This window comes from Cherax quadricarinatus, chromosome 25 (genome assembly GCF_038502225.1).
Source record: "Cherax quadricarinatus isolate ZL_2023a chromosome 25, ASM3850222v1, whole genome shotgun sequence".
Classification (NCBI taxonomy): Eukaryota; Metazoa; Arthropoda; class Malacostraca; order Decapoda; family Parastacidae; genus Cherax; species Cherax quadricarinatus.
The window spans coordinates 39,862,755-39,884,337 of NC_091316.1; the positions used below are offsets into that span (position 1 = coordinate 39,862,755).

Below are 21,583 nucleotides of genomic sequence, written 5' to 3' on the forward strand. Positions count from 1 at the left end.
ATTGTGTGATGCAGGGTAGTGTGATTTAGTGTAGTTTTGTGCAGGATATTGTGATGTTGTGTAGTGTGATGCAGGGAAGTGTGATGCAGGATAGTGTGATGCAGGGTAGTGTGGTGCAGTGTAGTGTGATCCAGGGTAGTGTGGTGCAGAGTAGTGCCGTGCACGGTAGTGTGCTGCAGGGTAGTGTGGTGCATGGTAGTGTAATTCAGGGTAGTGTTTCGCAGGGTAGTTTGGTGCAGGGTAGTGTGGTGCAGGGTAGTGTGGTGCATGGTAGTGTAATTCAGGGTAGTGTTTCGCAGTGTAGTGTGTTGCAGTGTAGTGTGTTGCAGTGTAGTGTGTTGCAGTGTAGTGTGTTGCAGTGTAGTGTGTTGCAGTGTAGTGTGTTGCAGTGTAGTGTGTTGCAGTGTAGTGTGTTGCAGTGTAGTGTGTTGCAGTGTAGTGATGCAGGGTAGTGGGATGCAGGGTAGTGCGATGCAGAGTAGTGTGATTCAGGATAGTGTGACGCAGTGTAGTGTGATGCAGGGTAGTGTGATGAGGGATAGTGTGAAGCAGGGTAATGTGATACGGGATAGTGTGATGCAGGATAGTGTGATGCAGGGAAATGTGATGCAGTGTAGTGTGATGCAGGATAGTATGATGCAGTGTAGTGTGATGCAGGGTAGAGTGATGAGGGATAGTGTGTTGCAAGGTAGTGTGATACGGGATAGTGTGATGCAGGATAGTGTGATGTAGGGTAGTGTGATGTAGTGTACTTTGATGCAGGATATTGTGATGCTGTGTTGTGTGATGCAGGGAAGTGTGCTGCAGGATAGCGTGATGCAGCATAGTGTGATGGCGGGTAGTGTGATGCAGGATAGTGTGATGCAGGGCAGTGTGGTGCAGGAAGTGTGGTGCAGTGTAGTGTGATGCAGGGTAGCGTGGTGCAGGGTAGTGTGATGCAGGATAGTGTGGTGCAAGGTAGTGTGATGCAGGATAGTGTGATGCAGGATAGTGTGATGCAGGGTAGTGTGATGCAGGGTAGTGTGATGCAGGTAGTGTGATGCAGGATAGTGTCATGCAGGACAGTGTGATGCAGGGTAGTGTGATGCAGGGTAGTGTGGTGCAGTGTAGTGTGATCCAGGGAAGTGTGGTGCAGTGTAGTGTCGTGCACGGTAGTGTGGTGCAGGGTAGTGTGATGCATGGTAGTGTGATTCAGGGTAGTGAGGTGCAAGGTAGTTTGGTGCAGGGTAGTGTGGTGCAGGGTAGTGTGGTGCAGGGAAGTGTGATGCAGGGTAGTGTGGTGCAGGGGAGTGTGGTGAAGGGTGGTCTAATGCAGGATACTGTGATGCAAGGAAGTGAGATGCAGGGTAGTGTGGTGCAGGGTAGTGCGATGCAAGAGAGTGTGATGCAGGATAGTGTGATGCAGGGTAGTGTGATGCAGGGTAGTGTGATCCATGGTAGTGTGATGCAGGGTAGTGTACTGCAGGATAGTGTGATGCAGGATAGTGTGACACAGGGTAGTGTGATGGAGGATAGTGTGATGCAGGATAGTGTGATGCAGGATAGTGTGGTGCAGGATAGTGTAATGCAGGGTAGTGTGATGCAGGGTAGTATGGAGCAGGGTAGTGTGATTCAGGATAGTGTGATGCAGGATAATGTGACGAATGTTAGTGTGATGCAGGGTAGTGTGGTGCATGGTAGTGTGATGCACGGTAGTGTCATGCAGGGTAGTGTGGTGCAAGGTTATGTGATGTAGGATAGTATGATGCAGGGTAGTGTGATGCAGAGTTCTGTGGTGCAGGGTAGTGTGATGCAGGGTTGTGTGGTGCAGGGTAGTGTGATGCAGGGTAGTGTAATGAAGTGTAGTGTGATGCAGGGTTGTGTGATGCAGGGTTGTGTGATGCAGGTTAGTGTAATGAAGGGTAGTGTGATGTAGGGTAGTGTGGTGCAGGGTAGTGTGACGCAAGGTAGTGTGATGCAGGGAAGTGTGATGCAGGGTAGTGTGGTGAAGGGTAGTGTGATGCAGGGTAGTGTGGTGAAGGGTAGTGTGATGCAGGGTAGTGTAATGCAGGGTAGTGTGATGCAGGGTTGTGTGATGCAGGGTTGTGTGATGTAGGGTGGTGTGATGAAGGGAAGTGTGATGTAGGGTAGTGTGGTGCAGGGTAGTGTGACGCAAGGTAGTGTGATGCAAGGTAGTGTGATGCAGGGTAGTGTGATGCAGGGTAGTGTGATGCAAGGTAGGCTGATGAATGGTATTGTGGTCCATGTAGTGTGATGCAATGTAGTGTGGTGCAGGGTAGTGTGGTGCAGGGTAGTGTGATGCAGGGTAGTTTAGTGCAGGGTTGTCTGATGCAGGGTAGTGTGTTCCAGGTAGTGTGATGCAGGGTAGTGTATGCAGGGTAGTGTGGTGCAGGGTAGTGTGATGCATTGTAGTGTAGTGCAGGGTAGTGTGGTGCAGGGTAGTGTGATGCAGGGTACTGTGGTGCAGGGTAGTGTGATGCAGGGTAATGTAGTGCAAGGTAGTGTGGTGCAGGGTAGTGTGATGCAGGGTAGTGTGGTGCAGGGTAGTGTGATGCAGAGTAGTGTGATGCAGGGTAGTGTGGTGCAGGGTAGTGTGGTGCAGGGTAGTGTGGTGCAGGGTAGTGTGATATAGAGCAGTGTGATGCGGGGTAGTGTGGTGCAAGGTAGTGTGGTGCAGGGTAGTGTGATGCAGGGTAGTGTGGTGCAGGGTAGTGTGATGCAGAGTAGTGTGATGCAGGGTAGTGTGGTGCAGGGTAGTGTGGTGCAGGGTAGTGTGGTGCAGGGTAGTGTGATATAGAGCAGTGTGATGCATGGTAGTGTAGTACATGGTAGTGTAGTACATGGTAGTGTAGTACATGGTAGTGTAGTACATGGTAGTGTAGTACATGGTAGTGTAGTACATGGTAGTGTAGTACATGGTAGTGTAGTACATGGTAGTGTAGTACATGGTAGTGTAGTACATGGTAGTGTAGTACACGGTAGTGTGGTGCAGGGTAGTGTGATGCAGGGTAGTGTGATGCAGGGTAGTGTGATGCAGGGTAGTGTGATGCAGGGTAGTGTGATGCAGGGTAGTGTGATGCAGGGTAGTGTGGTGCAGGGTAGTGTGATGCAGGGTAGTGTGATGCAGGGTAGTGTGATGCAGGGTAGTGTGGTGCAGGGTAGTGTGGTGCAGGGTAGTGTGGTGCAGGGTAGTGTGGTGCAGGGTAGTGTGGTGCAGGGTAGTGTGGTGCAGGGTAGTGTGGTGCAGGGTAGTGTGATGCAGGGTAGTGTGATGCAGGGTAGTGTGATGCAGGGTAGTGTGATGCAGGGTAGTGTGGTGCAGGGTAGTGTGATGTGTCTGTATCCCCTGTTGCTGGGTGGAGAACAAGTGGTAACTATTTCCTTTCCATTTGTTATTGAGAGTTACTGTGCTGTGTTCTGTTAGAGAGTTACTCTATTGTGCTCAGTAAGACAGGTATTGTGCTGTGTTCTGTTAGAGAGTTACTCTATTGTGCTCAGTAAGACAGTTATTGTGCTGTGTTCTGTAAGAGAGTTACTCTGTTGTGTTCAGTAAGACAGTTATTGTGCTGTGTTCTGTAAGAGAGTTACTCTATTGTGCTCAGTAAGACAGTTACTGTGCTGTGTTCTGTAAGAGAGTTACTCTATTGTGCTCAGTAAGACAGTTATTGTTCTGTGTTCTGTAAGAGAGTTACTCTATTGTGCTCAGTAAGACAGTTATTGTGCTGTGTTCTGTAAGAGAGTTACTCTATTGTGCTCAGTAAGACAGTTATTGTGCTGTGTTCTGTAAGAGAGTTACTCTGTTGTGCTCAGTAAGACAGGTATTGTGCTGTGTTCTGTAAGAGAGTTACTCTATTGTGCTCAGTAAGACAGTTATTGTGCTGTGTTCTGTAAGAGAGTTACTCTATTGTGCTCAGTAAGACAGTTATTGTGCTGTGTTCTGTAAGAGAGTTACTCTGTTGTGCTCAGTAAGACAGTTATTGTGCTGTGTTCTGTAAGAGAGTTACTCTGTTGTGCTCAGTAAGACAGGTATTGTGCTGTGTTCTGTAAGAGAGTTACTCTGTTGTGCTCAGTAAGACAGGTATTGTGCTGTGTTCTGTAAGAGAGTTACTCTATTGTGCTCAGTAAGACAGTTATTGTGCTGTGTTCTGTAAGAGAGTTACTCTATTGTGCTCAGTAAGACAGTTATTGTGCTGTGTTCTGTAAGAGAGTTACTCTGTTGTGCTCAGTAAGACAGTTATTGTGCTGTGTTCTGTAAGAGAGTTACTCTGTTGTGCTCAGTAAGACAGGTATTGTGCTGTGTTCTGTAAGAGAGTTACTCTGTTGTGCTCAGTAAGACAGGTATTGTGCTGTGTTCTGTAAGAGAGTTACTCTGTTGTGCTCAGTAAGACAGGTATTGTGCTGTGTTCTGTAAGAGAGTTACTCTATTGTGCTCAGTAAGACAGTTATTGTGCTGTGTTCTGTAAGAGAGTTACTCTATTGTGCTCAGTAAGACAGTTATTGTGCTGTGTTCTGTAAGAGAGTTACTCTGTTGTGCTCAGTAAGACAGTTATTGTGCTGTGTTCTGTAAGAGAGTTACTCTGTTGTGCTCAGTAAGACAGGTATTGTGCTGTGTTCTGTAAGAGAGTTACTCTGTTGTGCTCAGTAAGACAGGTATTGTGCTGTGTTCTGTAAGAGAGTTACTCTATTGTGCTCAGTAAGACAGTTATTGTGCTGTGTTCTGTAAGAGAGTTACTCTATTGTGCTCAGTAAGACAGTTATTGTGCTGTGTTCTGTAAGAGAGTTACTCTGTTGTGCTCAGTAAGACAGTTATTGTGCTGTGTTCTGTAAGAGAGTTACTCTGTTGTGTTCAGTAAGACAGTTATTGTACTGTGTTCTGTAAGAGAATTACTCTGTTGTGTTCAGTAAGACAGTTATTGTACTGTGTTCTGTAAGAGTTAGTGTGCTGTGTTTAGTAAGAGAGTTACTATGCTGTGTTCTGTGATATAGTTGAGCAGTGTTGTTTCATGGGTGGGCTGGGCTGGATATCCTAGAGCCTCACTCATTCATGGGTGGGCTGGGCTGGATATCCTAGAGCCTCACTCATTCATGGGTGGGCTGGGCTGGATATCCTAGAGCCACAGTCATTCATGGGTGGGCTGGGCTGGATATCCTAGAGCCACACTCATTCATGGGTGGGCTGGGCTGGATATCCTAGAGCCACACTCATTCATGGGTGGGCTGGGCTGGATATCCTAGAGCCACACTCATTCATGGGTGGGCTGGGCTGGATATCCTAGAGCCACACTCATTCATGGGTGGGCTGGGCTGGATATCCTGGAGCCACACTCATGCTAGTCTTAACGCTACGATAAAATACTGCTTGTCCTTTGTCATTTGGAGAATAAAATTGAGAAGGAATTTCTAACATGACCTTTGTGTTGGTGTTCTTGTGCCGGGTACGCCAGGCCAGAGGCACCATGGCTGCTTGTCTTCCTTCTCCTACGCTTTTATAAAAACAACATATTTCTACCTTAGGAAGGTTAAAGTATTGTATCCTTCTTTAGCTTTTAAATATTTTTAAAATAATTGATATTATAATTTTATTTATTCTTAAATGTATCGAAAGTTTTTTTTTTTTCAGTTTGGTCAATATGTAAATATATTAAAACTTAATTGCCTAATTTTAATTTCATGATTTTTTTTTTACTAAAATGCTTCATATATTTTAAAAATAATTTTTTGGGAGGGTAGGTGTAGGAAGGCAACTAAAGTAAACATGGAAAAGACAAAGGTGATGAGAGTAACAAAAATATTTAGACAGTTAAATGATTGGATATCAGAGTGTGGGAAAATGTGTTTATATGCTTTGGAGAAGACTTGTCTGTGGAAATGTCCATAAAAAAATGAGATGAATCGAAGATCTGGTAAAAGGGAAAAATATGCATTGTGCATTAAAGAATTTGTGGAGACAAAGAACCATAACGTTCATAATGCAATCATGGAAGCTAAACATATCTTGCATCTCAAGCAATCACATGAAGATACGTTACTGGAGCTTTTGGTCATCTGATCGAGGCCTTCCTCTGGCTTACCAGTCTACCCCTTTAAAAATTAATGGTTATTCGACCCTGGTGATCGAGCCACATTCGTCAGGAAACACGGAAAAGTAACATGTGATAGCTTTCAGATTCGTCTCCTGAAGCTTCTTCCCCTTCAGCTTCACCACTTTCCTTCCCACCAGCTTCCAGTCTTGTCGGCAGGTTGCCCTATCGATTCGGCAGGTCGTCACTACGTTGCAGCTTATTTCGTTGTCGTGAGCACTCACCACAGGAGGACCTGTAACGAATTCTCTTGTTTTCCTCAGTCAGTTGCTTCATCTTGCTCCTGGCTTTCTCTATCTTCTTCTCCTGATGTAAGCTGCTCCAAGGAGCACATCATTTGGGCCGGTCATAGACACCTGACTAGGCACGATACAGGTTAGCTCTCCACTGATACAGGTCAACTTGCCATTAATACCGGTCAACTTGCCAATGATACAGGTCACCTCGCTACTGATACAGGTCAACTTGCCACTGATACCGGTCAACTTGCCACTAATACACGTCACCTCGCTACTGATACAGGTCGACTTGCCACTGATACAGGTCACGTCGCTACTTAGCCGAATATGCCGTCTACCTAGCAGAAGATGGCGTCACTTACCTAGCAAACGACGCCACTTACCTAGCAAACGACGTCACTTACCTAGCAGGACATAACGTCACTTACATAGCAGAAAACAACGTTAATTGCCCAGCAGATGACTACAACTACTTACCAATAACAGTGAGGTAGATCCTAGAGTTGCGGGTCGGTGACTTCTTGAAGTCAACTCGGCAGCGGTAGAGACCATCGTCAGAGCTCCAAACAGTCTCCAGTTTGAGGCCAGAATAACCAGGGGTCATGTTAAACTTGGCTCGGTTTTTAAGCACAGAAAGTGGCTGGTGTTTGGGCTGGGAAATCCGTCTGTTGCGCATATCAACTCTGTTAAAAGATGAAAGCCCAGGTCGAAGTTCATCTCACAATATGTCAGACAAACAATAAAGATCACAAATATGTAACTGGAGTAACTCACAACTAGACTACAGTAGAGTATCTGGAATAATTTACAACTACTTGTAATACTGTGGCTAGAATAATCCACTGTTAACCAATAACACCACTGCTGGAACATTTAAGAAAAATATCTTAACTCTGGGGTTTTAATAATCTACAATTAACCCATTGCTGGAACATAGGAACCAGTCTTTTGAAACTGTATGTGGAATGCTTCACAGCTAACTTAACCAGGTGGTCCATACTTTTGATATTTCAGAGGGTTTGTTGACGGCCTGGTAAAGTTATCTCTCTTAAAGGAACGTATCGTTCTGCCAGACCCTCTCATGCCTTCGGCTAGCTCACATCTTACTCTATTGTTGTGCTATACCTGTAGTACCGAAAGTGTTCGACCTCACTCTTTTGAAATCCCAATTCCCTTTTAGGTTTAACTCGTCTATGAACTTGGCACACAGCATATACACATTGTATATATACTCTGGTGGTGGGAATATATACTAAATCAAAACTCTTTTATTATCTGTCCTAACTGTATTTGTCACAGGCGGAACAGTCTAGTAGTTGTTTCGTGTCAGGTAATGACGACAATGAGAGTCAGCCACCAGGTGACTTCACTGACTTTATATTTGCGAATTTCTGAGCAAAATCGTGATTTAATACAAAATAAATAATTGTCTGATGCAATGTCTTCGAGGTGCAGTGAGTATACTATCCCTAGTGAGGCCAGAACATACAGGAGAAGGTAATAGTTGGTGACCATACCTGAGGCTCACTGGTGCTCCCAGCACTAGGAGAAACAAAGCTTGCAGTATAGCAAGCTGCCTCATGTAAAGAGGTATCTACAGCTAAGTGGTTTAAGGTGTCAGGTTGGGGTTGCAGGCCTGAGTTCAAATCCTCTTGCCTGCGATATTTCTTTGTTTATGAAGAGGTAAAATTAGTCATTTATACGTTTAAAGATACGTTTTTTTCATTTATGTTAATGTAAAAATTAATAATTTTGTACCAAAAGAACCTTAGAAAACTTACGTAACTTTATAATTGCAAGTGCAATTTAATTTAACCCAATACAACTAAATAGATTTTTTAAGTTTACAGTAATTTAATAATAAGCACAATGAAATATAATTTTTTTCGATAACTTCAGAATGGGCTTCGAGAAATTATTGCATACACAAATTTTCTTTTGCCTTATTAGGCAAGGAGAGTGTTGCTGTTTAAGCATAAATCGCAAGTTTTGCCTGTTCGGCACGACATATATATATATATATATATATATATATATATATATATATATATATATATATATATATATATATATATATATATATATATATATATATATATATATCAATAACAACACTGCGACTAACCGAGTACTCGAACCCATGTTGTTTTGGCCCGCCTCATAGTGAGCAAGAATCACATGACGCTATAACCCACAGGACCAATCAATCCTACAAGAATCACGCACTCAGCAGAGTTAGGTGTTTTACCGTGATCCGAGGACATACGGTGGTGTGGGTTCCTCTGAGTTAATTTCATCTACTCCCCGTTTGGTGTACTAGCCTCTACAATCAGTATATATATTACTGCAACCACGAACGTGTGGCATTTAATCAATATCAACACTGCGACTAGCCGAATCCTCGGCTAGAGACATCATGAAGACAGGTAGTCAGTGTTATGATTAAGTAATGAGAGACATCATGAAGACATGTAGTCAGTGTTATGACTAAGTAATGAGAGACATCATGAAGACATGTAGTCAGTGTTATCATTAAGTAATGAGAGACATCATGATGACAGGAAGTCAATGTTTTCTGTAAGGAAGTCAGTGATTATATACGTACAGTAATTTCTGATATTATTCAGAATGGCGTGGAACAATTCACTACTAACAAACATTATATTTAAAGATAACTGAAATAGAGAGAGGAAGACAGACAGACAGACAGACAGACAGATAGACAGACGGACAGACAGACAGACAGACAGAGACACAGACAGACAGACAGATAGACAGACGGACAGACAGACAGACAGACAGACAGAGACAGACAGACAGACAGACAGACAGACAGACAGAAAAACAGACAGACAGATAGACAGACGGACGGACGGAAAGAGAGTGAGAGTAAAAAAAAAAAAAAAAAAAAAAAAAGAGAGAGACATACAGACAGACAGACAGACAGACAGACAGACAGACAGACAGACAGACAGACAGACAGACTTACAGACAGACAGACAGACAGACAGACAGAAAAACATACAGACAGACAGACGGACGGACGGAGAGAGAGAGAGAGAGAGAGAGAGAGAGAGAGAGAGAGAGAGAGAGAGAGAGAGAGAGAGAGAGAGAGAGAGAGAGAGAGAGAGAGAGAGAGAGAGAGACAGACAGACAGACAGACAGACAGACAGAGGACAGAGGTGTGTAAAGAACGTTAAAATGAGGGTGTAAATAGAATTCGGAAGAAAGTAAAAGGTGGTAGTGACAGAGTTCAGTGAGCGAGGAAGTGTGGTTGACGTGCCTCTCTCTCTCTCTCTTTCTACATCTCTTACTCTCCTTCATCTTCCTTCTTATTCTCTTTCCCATTCTTCCCCACTCTATCCCTGCTTTTCCAGGATCCCTCACTCTCTCAGTCATCTTCCTCATCACTCCCTCTCTCCCTCCCTCCCTCCCTCCCTCCCTTCCTCCCTTCTTCCTTCCCTCCCTCTCTCCCTTCTTCCTTTCCTCTCTTCCTCTCTCCCTCTCTCCCTCCCTTTTTACCTACAACACTCTTTTATTCTCTTCCTACCTCCATCACTCTCTTCCTTCCGTTACTTTCTTCTTAACTCTCTCCGTGCCTTACCTTCATCATCTCTCTCCGTGCCTTACCTTCATCATCTCTCTCCGTGCCTTACCTTCATCATCTCTTTCTGTGCCCTACCGTCATCATGTCATACTTCTTTTCATTCACAACTCTTTCTTTTCCACCCTTTCTGCCTCCCTCTCTCTCTTTCCATTTAAGCCTTACTCTCTCTCTATCTCTCTCTCTCTCTCTCCCTCTACGTCGCACCTACCCTATCTTCCCATCTCCCTCCCCTGCTTCCTCCCTCCTTCCTTTAGTTCCTCTCTTTTCTGCCGGCCTCACTCTCCCTACCTCCCTGGCTGGTTGAGTAGGAATGGTTGATTTTGAGAAGGACCTGCCTTGTATGGGCCATTAGGTGTACTGCACTGTTCCTCCAGTCTTATGTTGTACAGCATTATACTCTACAATGCCGTCGACTCACTACAACAACTGATGCTACAACGAAGGTGTTAAGTGTAATTTTCATCATTGATCTGATATATGCAATGATATCATTGCTCCTGTTTATGTTAGCAACTCGCCTAGCTACTGGGAAAATGACTTGCTCTCTTAAAACCTTAAAAAATGGCTTACCTCCTGAAAGTCTTGATAAATGGCTTGCTCCCATAAAGCCTGGATAAATGGCTTGCTCCCTGAAAGCCTGGATAAATGGCTTATTCCCTGAAAGCCTGTAAAAATGGCTTGTTCTCTGAAAGCCTGGATAAATGGCTTGATCCCTAAAAGCCTGGATAAATGGCTTGCTCCCTGAAAGCCTGGAAAAATGGCTTGTTCCCTGAAAGCCTAGAAAAATGGCTTTCTACCTAAAAGCCTGGCAAAATGGCTTGCTCCCTAAAATCCTCTGAAAAAGGCTCTTTGTTAGATGCCTGGTGAGGAGAGTGAAAGTACCATTATGCACGGTTCAGGAAGATCACTGTTACTTAGTAAACTGATATTATATTTCGCTGGATAGGCTGGGTTAGGTTAATTTAGCTTATGTTAGGTTAGGATAAGGTTGGATTAGGTTAGGATAAGATTAGGTTACGTTAGGTTAGGTAAGGATGAAGTTAGGTTAGGTTAGGTTAGGTTAGGTTAGGTTAGGTTAGGTTAGGTTAGGTTAAGTTAGATTAGGTTAAGGTAGGTTAGGGTAGGTTAGGGTAGGTTAGGTTAAGCTAGGTTAGGTTAGGTTAGGTTAGGCTAAATAAGGTTAGGTTAGGTTAGGTTAGGTTAGGTTAGGTTAGGTTAGGTTAGGTTAAGTTAGGTTAGGTTAGGTTAGGTTAGGTTAGGGTAGGTTAGGTTAAGCTAGGTTAAGTTAGGTTAACTTAGGTTAGGCTAAGTTAAGTTAGGTTAGGTTAGGTTAGATTAGGTTAGGTTAGGTTAGATTAGGTTAGGTTAGGTTAGATTAGGTTAGGTTAGGTTAGATTAGGTTAGGTTAGGTTAGGCTAAGTTAGGTTAGGTTAGGTTAGGTTAGGTTAGGTTTGGTTAGGTTAGGTTAGGTTAGGTTAGGTTAGGTTAGGTTAGGTTAGGTTTACTTGGAATCCATAATCCTACTAAATTACATAACGCTGAAGAAACCGCTCATCAGGAGTGCAGAATCTACTCGTGACGATACATTTCCTCAATAAATGCCGTCAACTGTACATAAGTATGTTTGTTTACATATTGTTGGTATTACATTTCCTTTTCCCCAGCCAATAGTCAATTTACTGTAGACCAAGACTGCAAAGAAATGTGAGCTGACCCGAGTCAGTAGTGAATTGACCAGTATCAGTAGTGAGTTGACCCATGTCAGTAGTGAGTTGGCCCGTGTCAATAGTGAGTTGACCCGTGTCAGTAGTGAGTTGGCCCGTGTCAGGAGTGAGTTGACCCTTGTCATTAGTGAGTAGACCCCTCTCAGTAGTGAGTAGACCCCTGTCAGTAGTGAGTAGACCCCTGTCAGTAGTGAGTAGACCCACTTCGTGTGAAGATGTTCAGCTGAGCGCTCATTATAAGCATCATCGATGTCTTGCCTTGAGCAGTTGTACCACTAAGAGAGAGGTAGACCAGAAGAAAGCAACATCTCTATCTGGAGAGAGATGCTGCTTCCGAGAAAGGATAACGTGAGGAATCGTTGCACTCATGTGAGCGAAGCTGAGGATAATAGAGAAAGCTGAACTGTGGTGAGGAGGAACGTAATGAAGGTGGAGATATGAAGGAAAAATAGAGATGAACGCGGGACGACCAATGAAGTAGCATACGGAGACGACGAACAGAGAACAGATGAGCGTTAGTCAGTAATTCTTGTTGAAGGCTGTGAGAGAGGAACAAGAGGAAGACGAGGCGAGTCTATCCTCTTGGTGCAGGGAAGGAGCTTTTTATCATCAGAATGAGATGTATCTCGACTGCAAGTGGTAATTAACGCATCGTATGCTTGAAGTGTTGGAGGTGACAATGCCAGGAATGATAGAAGCGAGATGCTACAATGGTTCCGAGAAAGGTTATTGGAATTAATAAAGCGATACACGAAGGGTTTATGATCTTGAGGACAATATTGACAAGGCCAGTCATCCTGTCAGTGAACATACTACTGCAACGTATATCCACTCAGCGCTAATAAACATTGGCAACGAATCCAAGAAGTCGTAAAAGGAAAATACTTCTGGCGAACCAATAAAGTGAGAGGAGGAGGGTGAAAGTGGCTTGGACTTCTTCAGAACAAGAGGGAAATTGCGACACTTCAAGTCAGGATATATCTCATCCTGCTTACAGAATCCTCCTTCCTAGCACAAGGCAGACAGACTCGCATCCTATTCTTTTTATCTCTCTCACAGACTCTTCAACAACAATTATTGGCTTTCGTTGTTCTCTCTTCTTACCCTCGTCTTTGTCAGCTGCTGCGTTGGTGGCCCGGCAGTCATTCTGAAGCTTGGAAAGGTGGCAGCAATTTTCAACTCAGCTCCGTCTTTATTTCTTCTCGTTCCTCTTTCTTCATTACTTTCCTCTTGAAGAGGTGACCAGCGCTACTATCACAATTACTCTAGAAGAAAGGACTTCACTTCATCTCCTCTAAGCCAGCCCCACCATCGTACCGACTCATGAAGAAGTGAATTCAGCTTCCACCCTCACCATCAAAATGGTTCAAGGTGATCTTATTTAACCTCCTTCAAACCAACACCTCCATTAATATGACCTTGGAATAAGTGTTTTTATTTCAGCTTCTAACCAACACCATCATGATGAGTGCTCTCGTAGAGGCGACTTCACTTCGGCTATTCCATGTCAGGACCACCATCTTGAGAGGGCTTTTATTGAAGTCAAGTATTAGGTATCCCAGGAGAGGGAAATCCTACAGTGGTTGTCAAATCTGTTTTATCTTCCTGAGAGGCAACCCTTCATGACTTGCAAGTTCCTTTTCGAACGACTTCAAATTTTCATTGGTGGATTACAATAACGGCGCACACACACACACACACACACACACACACACACACACACACACACACACACACACACACATACACACACACACACACACACACACACACACACACACACACAGTCATTCAGACGTGGGTGCACAAGGCTCAGAGAACTTTAGTGTTTTTTAAGGCGTGCAGTAACTGCTAGCAGTAATCAGTGGTAGTGACAACGTCAATGAACAATACTACGAGTGATAACTAAAGTTATTAGTTAAAAAAAAGTCGAGAGGAAGCCTGAAATCATTAATATTTCAAAGTGCCAAACCGTTGTGGGTCTACTAGGCACTGTTGCCACACAGATTCAAACATACAAAGATCAAAGTGAGTTTGGAAGCGGGTGTACAAGAATTACCAGCGTTTGGTTAACAAGTGAAATGTGGGGCACCAAACAGTGAGAGTGAAAAAGTTAATAAGCAAAAGGAGAAAGAAAAAATAAAATATACAACAAGGGACGGTGGCAGTAGTAGGCCTGCTGAGGCAGTGATGTCACAACAAGTTGTGTGCCATTATACATATAAAGTGAAGTGTATATAATGTGAAGTGTATACTATCATAAGTGAAAAGTGAAATCGCGTGAGGAACGCGGGATGTATGAGCATATATGGTTATAAACATCACGGGTGAAGGATCTCCAAAATAGTGGTAGAAGGCCTATGTACGACGACTACATCATCAGTATCTGGCAACTTGCCACCGCACCGCTACCAGCGCAAGTATTACTCATCTATTGTGGTTGCATGTTGGCTCTGGATACTGGTCTTGCATCACTGTTAGATACTGGTCACTCACTCCTGAAAGCTATTACCAGAATTAGAGTAGAAATAGCAAAGATAAAGTGAAGATAGTGTTGAGGAGAGTGTGAGGAGGACAGCAGTCTAGCGAGGGGTAACGTACTATTACTACCGGTAGTTATTAGCAGTATGAATGCTTAGCAAGCTAGGAAGTCCTCTCTCAATGTGAGCAAGGAATAGGATAATAACCAGCAGTAATTGATACTTAAATCCAGAAAGGGCAATAAGTGGAGAGAGTAGCAATACTAGGAAAGACAACTGGGACTAAATTTGAGCCTACATGACAGAGAGGCATAACGGATTTTTCAACCACAACAACCCCTCCCCTACCCCCCTAACAATCCCTTCCTCACACACACACACACAAGGGTTGACACTCATAGAAGCTTTAGACCCTAGTAGCAATTTCTGCTTTTTATAACTCAGAATTACCGGTATGTATTAGCAGTATCTCCCCCTCACATCTCCCCATACACACGAACTCACACATATACACACATACACACACACACACCTGCACTAGGCAAATACACACACACACATGCAGACACACACACACACACACACACACACACACACACACACACACACACACACACACACACACACACACACACACACACACACACAAGCACACACACACACACACACCCGTAAGGACCCCGTTATCAAGCAGTCACTCTACCATCAGCCTTTTTTCCCCTCCCTCCCCTTCTAATTCTATCACACACACACACACCCTCCCTGCTTTTAAGGGTCACTTATCCTTCTCTCCCCCTCCCCCTCCCCCCTTAATCCCATCCCTCTCTCTCCCACACATGCACACACACATACACAAGCACACATACACAAGCACATATACACTTGACACAAACACGTACTCCCCCTTCCCCGAACCACCTCTCCCCCTCCCCCTAGCCACCTACCCCTCACCCAAACCATCTAACCCCTCCCCCAAACCATCTAACACCCTCCCCCAACTACCTCTCCTCCTCCAATAACCATCCTCCCCCTCCCCCATAACCATCCATCCCCACTCCCCCTAACCATCTATTCCCCTCCCCCTAACCATTTCTCACCCTTCCTTCTGTGGAGCAATTAGGCAACCTAGAACTAGGATGAGAACAAGGGGTCCGAAGGACGAATTTGGGAGGGAGGACTGGGAGGCAGAGCTCAAAAAAAGGGAGGAAGACTGGGGAAAGAGGCTAGATGAGCTTGCAAGGAAGATGGAGGAGAGGTTAGCAGCAGAATGCAGAAGGTGGAAGCAACATGCCACAGTAGCAGAAACCAAGATACAGAGGTTAGAAGAGGAGCTGAGACATCTGAAACAGCCTAGAGACAAAGATATTACAGACGTAGCATCAACAATGTCTACATCAGACACAGACAACGGGTCTGAAGGGAGCATGGAAGCTAAACTGAATGCAGAGGTCCTGTCAAACCCACATGGGGCCAAAACAAAGACACGGAGCACACTAGGACAGAATTAGAGGTTGGAAGACATTGAAGGAACTAGGACATGTGCAGGGACCTTACCAGACAATTGTGGGGACCAGGAACAGGTGAGCAGGAAAGACAAACCATTGAGCATAGGGGCCACAGCTAGGGAATGGACTGAAGGAAGGAACACTCCACGGGAAGGAACTTAAACACCTCAGAGGATGCAATGGGAGTCACAGTGGGAGGTGGAAAGGGAGAGATCAGTTTTTGTCTATGGGCTAGAAGAAGCTAAAGGGGAAACATATGATGAAAGAAAGCAGAAGGAGAAAAAAATGATTGAAGGTATCATGAAGGTGATATGCGAGGGAGATATGACCCAGGTGGCAAATTTCGGAGAATCGGGTGGTTCACAAAGAAAAGGAATCGGCCTCTCAAAGTAATTTTCAAGGCAGAATCAACCCGAATCATGATCCTGCAGGAGAAAACACGGCTGAGAGGCAAACAGGAGTTCATGAGTGTGTACCTCGATCGAGACAGAACACAGGAGGAAAGGATGATACTGAAAGAGAGAGTGCAAAAACGAAAGGAGGAATGGGAGGAAATGAAAAAGGAGAGGAGAATAACCCAAGAACAGGTGGAAGGACAAGCACACCCCCAGAAACACCTGCAGAAGGACTCCAGCCACGACACCCCCAAGGCAACTGAACAATCCAAACCAACCATCACACACTGATCCCTCTGTTCCCACCCCCCACACCACGAACCCTACCCCTACAGCAACCCCCTATGGGAGCACTTCCTCCACCTCTACTACAACCCCCCACAGGCCCCCACCAGGGCTCCTGCTCTCCCAACCCCAGTATTCCCCCAGGACCACAGTTACAGTATTAGAACAGAAGTTGAAGGTTTGGTACACAAATGCAGATGGATTAACGAATAAACATGAGGAATGGCAAGAAAGAATCAATGAGAAGTCCCCAGACATCATAGCAGTTACAGAAACAAAACTCACGGAGACAATAAGAGATGCAATCTTCCCACCAGGATATCAGATCATGAGGAAAGATAGAAGGGGCAGAGGGGGAGGAGGGGTTGCTCTGCTCGTAAAAAAAATCGAGAAAATGGGAGGCATAGACGAGACAGGAGAAAGGGGCTACATAGTAGGTACACTTCAGTCTGGGGAGCACAAGGTGGTCATTGCAGTGATGTACAATCCACCACAGAACTGCAGGAGGCCAAGAGAGGAATATGAAGAGGGCAACAGAGCAATGGTGGACACACTTGCTGAGGTGGCAAGAAGAGCTCACTCCAGCAGAGCAAAGTTGCTGGTTATGGGGGATTTCAACCACAGGGAGATTGACTGGGAAAATCTGGAGCCACATGGGGGTCCCAAAACATGGAGAGCCAAGATGTTGGATGTGGTGCTGGAAAACCTCATGCACCAACATGTTAAGGACACTACCAGAGTGAGAGGGGAGGATGAACCAGCAAGATTGGAGGTTGTGTTCACCCTGGGCAGTTCAGACATTGAGGACATCACATATGAGAGTCCCCTAGGAGCTAGTGACCATGTGGTTCTGTGCTTTGAATACATAGTTGCAAGTGGAGAGAGCAACATGAGTTGAATGGGAAAAGCCTGACTATAAAAGAAGGGACTACATAGGGTTGAGGAACTTCCTGCAGGAGGTTCCGTGGGACAGAGAACTGGCAGGAAAGCCAGTAAATGAAATGATGGAATATGTAACAACAAAATGCAAGGAGGCAGTGGAAAGGTTTATTCCCAAGGGCAACAGAAACAATGGGAAGACCAGAACGAGCCCATGGTTTACCCGACGGTGTAAGGAGGCAAAAACAAAGTGCAATAGAGAATGGAAAAGGTACAGAAGGCAGAGAAGACATGAAAATAGGGAGATCAGTCGCAGAGCCAGGAACGAGTATGCACAGGTAAGGAGGGAGGCCCAGCGACAGTATGAAAATAACATAGCATCGAAAATCAAGACTGACCCGAAACTGTTGTATAGCCACATCAGGAGGAAGACAACAGTCAAAGACCAGGTGATCAGACTGAGGACAGAAGGTAGAGAACTCACAAGAAATGATCAGGAGGTATGTGAGGAGCTAAACAGGAGATTTAAAGAAGTTTTTACAGTAGAGACAGGAAGGGCTCTGGGTAGACAGCACAGAAGGGAACATCAAGAGGGAATATACCAACAAGTGTTGGATGACATACGAACAACCGAGGAGGAGGTGCAGAAGCAGCTAAGTGTCCTTGATACCTCAAAGGCGATGGGAGCGGACAACATCTCCCCATGGGTCCTTAGAGAAGGAGCAGAGATGCTGTGTGTGCCCCTAACCACAATCTTCAACACATCCCTTGAAACTGGGCAACTACCTTAGAAATGGAAGACAGCAAATGTAGTCCCAATATTTAAGAAAGGAAACAGAAATGAGGCACTAAACTACAGACCTGTGTCTCTGACATGTTTTGTGTGCAAAGTTATGGAGAAGATTATCAGGAGGAGAGTGGTGGAACACCTGGAACAAGATTATAAATGAAAACCAGCATTGGTTCATGGAAGGCAAATCCTGTGTCACAAACCTTCTGGAGTTTTATGACAAGGTAACAGAAGTAAGACACGAGAGAGAGGGGTGGGTAGATTGCGTTTTCCTAGACTGCAGGAAGGCCTTTGACACAGTTCCCCACAAGAGATTAGTGCAGAAGCTGGAGGATCAGGCGCATATAACAGGGAGGGCACTGCAATGGATCAGGGAATAACTGACAGGGAGGCAACAACGGGTCATGGTACGTGAAGAGGTATCACAGTGGGCGCCTGTGACGAGCGGGGTCCCACAGGGGTCAGTTCTAGGACCAGTGCTATTTTTGATATATGCGAACGACATGATGGAAGGAATAGACTCTGAAGTGTCCCTATTCGCAGATGATGTGAAGTTGATGAGAAGAATTAAATCGGATGAGGATGAGGCAGGACTGCAAAGAGACCTGGACAGGCTGGACATGTGGTCCAGAAACTGGCTTCTCGAATTCAACCCTGCCAAATGCAAAGTCATGAAGATTGGGGAGGGGCAAAGAAGACCGCAGATAGAGTATAGGCTAGGTGGACATAGGCTACAGACTTCACTCAGGGAGAAAGACATTGGGGTGACCATAACACCGAGCACGTCACCGGAGGCACACATCAACCAAATAACTGCTGCAGCATACGGGCGCCTGGCAAACCTGAGAATAGCGTTCCGATACCTTAATAAGGAATCGTTCAAGACACTGTACACTGTGCATGTTAGGCCCATACTGGAGTATGCAGCACCAGTCTGGAACCCACACCTGGTCAAGCACGTCAAGAAGTTAGAGAAAGTACAAAGGTTTGCAACAAGGCTAGTCCCAGAGCTCAGGGGAATGTTGTACGAGGAAAGGTTGAGGGAAATCGGACTGACGACACTGGAGGACAGAAGGGTCAGGGAACACATGATAACGACATACAAGATACTGCGGGGAATAGACAAGGTGGACATAGATAGGATGTTCCAGAGAGGGGACACAGGGACAAGGGGTCACAACTGGAAGCTGAAGACTCAGACGAGTCACAGGGACGTTAGGAAGTATTTCTTCAGTAATAGAGTCGTCAGGAAGTGGAATAGCCTAGCAAGTGAAGTAGTGGAGGTAGGAACCATACATAGTTTTAAGAAGAGGTATGACAAAGCTCAGGAAGCAGAGAGGGAGAGGATCTAGTAGCGATCAGTGAAGAGGCGGGGCCAGGAGCTGAGTCTCGACCCCTGCAACCACAATTAGGTGAGTACACACACACACACACACACACACACACACACACACACTTACGTTAGGTTACATAAACCTATAAAAATATGTTGAAAACCCAATAAATGAATTAAAAACACCGGACGTGACAAACCTGGCAATACTGTGTAGGCAAAACTATGCAACGTTTTAACCTACCGGCGTGAAACCTGGCTAGAGGGCTGGTAGATAACACAACATAAAATTCCATCGAGGTACAGAGTGTGCTTATTCATTGTTGATGCTTGCTGGATGTCTCCAGGTGCCACTTGCTCTCTGGCACTATGATTATAATCAACATTCATACCATAAACTGCCAGGATGTCATTCTGCACTACCAGCAGTACATGTTTAAGTCTGGTGGTTTCTAGGCAGGTGATGTTTACGACTAAAGGTCACCTAGTCACGTTCCTCCCTCGTTACTATGGGAATATTGATTTAATTTACCTTCATAAATTCATTTTTATACATCTATTACTTGACTTAATCATACTTAACCAAGCAAAATATAGAAAATAGTTCCAGAACGGTTACTTGTAACAGTAAAAATTTGACGCTTGGAATATTTTATGAAAATTAGCCAGAGTTCCTTAACAGGCCAGTTCTATAATATTGTGTTGCAGCCTGCAATACCAGATGACACATACTCTGCCAGTCCCAAAACACTGTGTTGCAGCTTGCAACGCCAGCTAACACATACTCTGCCGGTTCCATAACACTATGCTGGAACGTTCAACACCTACCGAAACACACTCAGACAAACTCAAAACAGTGTTGCAACCAAGAACACCAGGTGAGTCATTATCACCAACAGGCCACATGCAGCCTCGTACAGGCAACAGTGTACATGCAGCCTCGTACAGGCAACAGTGTACATGCAGCCTCGTACAGGCAACAGGGTACATGCAGCCTCGTATAGGCAACGGGGCACATGCAGCCTCGTACAGGCAACAGGGTACATGCAGCCTCGTACAGGCAACAGTGTACATGCAGCCTCGTATAAGCAACAGGGTACATGCAGCCTCGTATAGGCAACAGGACACATGCAGCCTCGTATAAGCAACAGGGTACATGCAGCCTCGTACAGGCAACAGTGTACATGCAGCCTCGTATAAGCAACAGGGCACATGCAGCCTCGTACAGGCAACAGTGTACATGCAGCCTCGTACAGGCAACAGTGTACATGCAGCCTCGTACAGGCAACAGTGTACATGCAGCCTCGTACAGGCAACAGTGTACATGCAGCCTCGTACAGGCAACAGTGTACATGCAGCCTCGTATAGGCAACGGGGCACATGCAGCCTCGTATAAGCAACAGGGTACATGCAGCCTCGTATAGGCAACAGGACACATGCAGCCTCGTATAAGCAACAGGGTACATGCAGCCTCGTACAGGCAACAGTGTACATGCAGCCTCGTATAAGCAACAGGGCACATGCAGCCTCGTACAGGCAACAGTGTACATGCAGCCTCGTACAGGCAACAGTGTACATGCAGCCTCGTACAGGCAACAGTGTACATGCAGCCTCGTACAGGCAACAGTGTACATGCAGCCTCGTACAGGCAACAGTGTACATGCAGCCTCGTACAGGCAACAGGGTACATGCAGCCTCGTATAGGCAACAGGACACATGCAGCCTCGTATAAGCAACAGGGTACATGCAGCCTCGTATAGGCAACAGGACACATGCAGCCTCGTATGGGCAACAGTGTACATGCAGCCTCGTATGGGCAACAGTGTACATGCAGCCTCGTATGGGCAACAGTGTACATGCAGCCTCGTATGGGCAACAGTGTACATGCAGCCTCGTATGGGCAACAGTGTACATGCAGCCTCGTATAGGCAACAGTGTACATGCAGCCTCGTATGGGCAACAGTGTACATGCAGCCTCGTATGGGCAACAGGGTACATGCAGCCTCGTATAGGCAACAGGACACATGCAGCCTCGTATAGACAACAGGGTACATGCAGCCTCGTATAGGCAACAGGACACATGCAGCCTCGTATGGGCAACAGTGTACATGCAGCCTCGTATAGGCAACAGTGTACATGCAGCCTCGTATGGGCAACAGTGTACATGCAGCCTCGTATGGGCAACAGGGTACATGCAGCCTCGTATAGGCAACAGGACACATGCAGCCTCGTATGGGCAACAGTGTACATGCAGCCTCGTATGGGC

General features: G+C 45.4%; 1 protein-coding gene across 1 annotated transcript in view; it reads right to left on the bottom strand.

The window, feature by feature from the left end:
* LOC128689971 (nephrin) overlaps positions 1 to 21,583 on the bottom strand; it is a 250,211-nt gene that overhangs the window by 115,784 nt on the left and 112,844 nt on the right. The window contains exon 2 of the mRNA XM_053778436.2: positions 6,797 to 7,002. Coding sequence (XP_053634411.2) covers positions 6,797 to 7,002 — 206 coding nt within the window. The remainder of the gene's footprint in view (positions 1 to 6,796; positions 7,003 to 21,583) is intronic.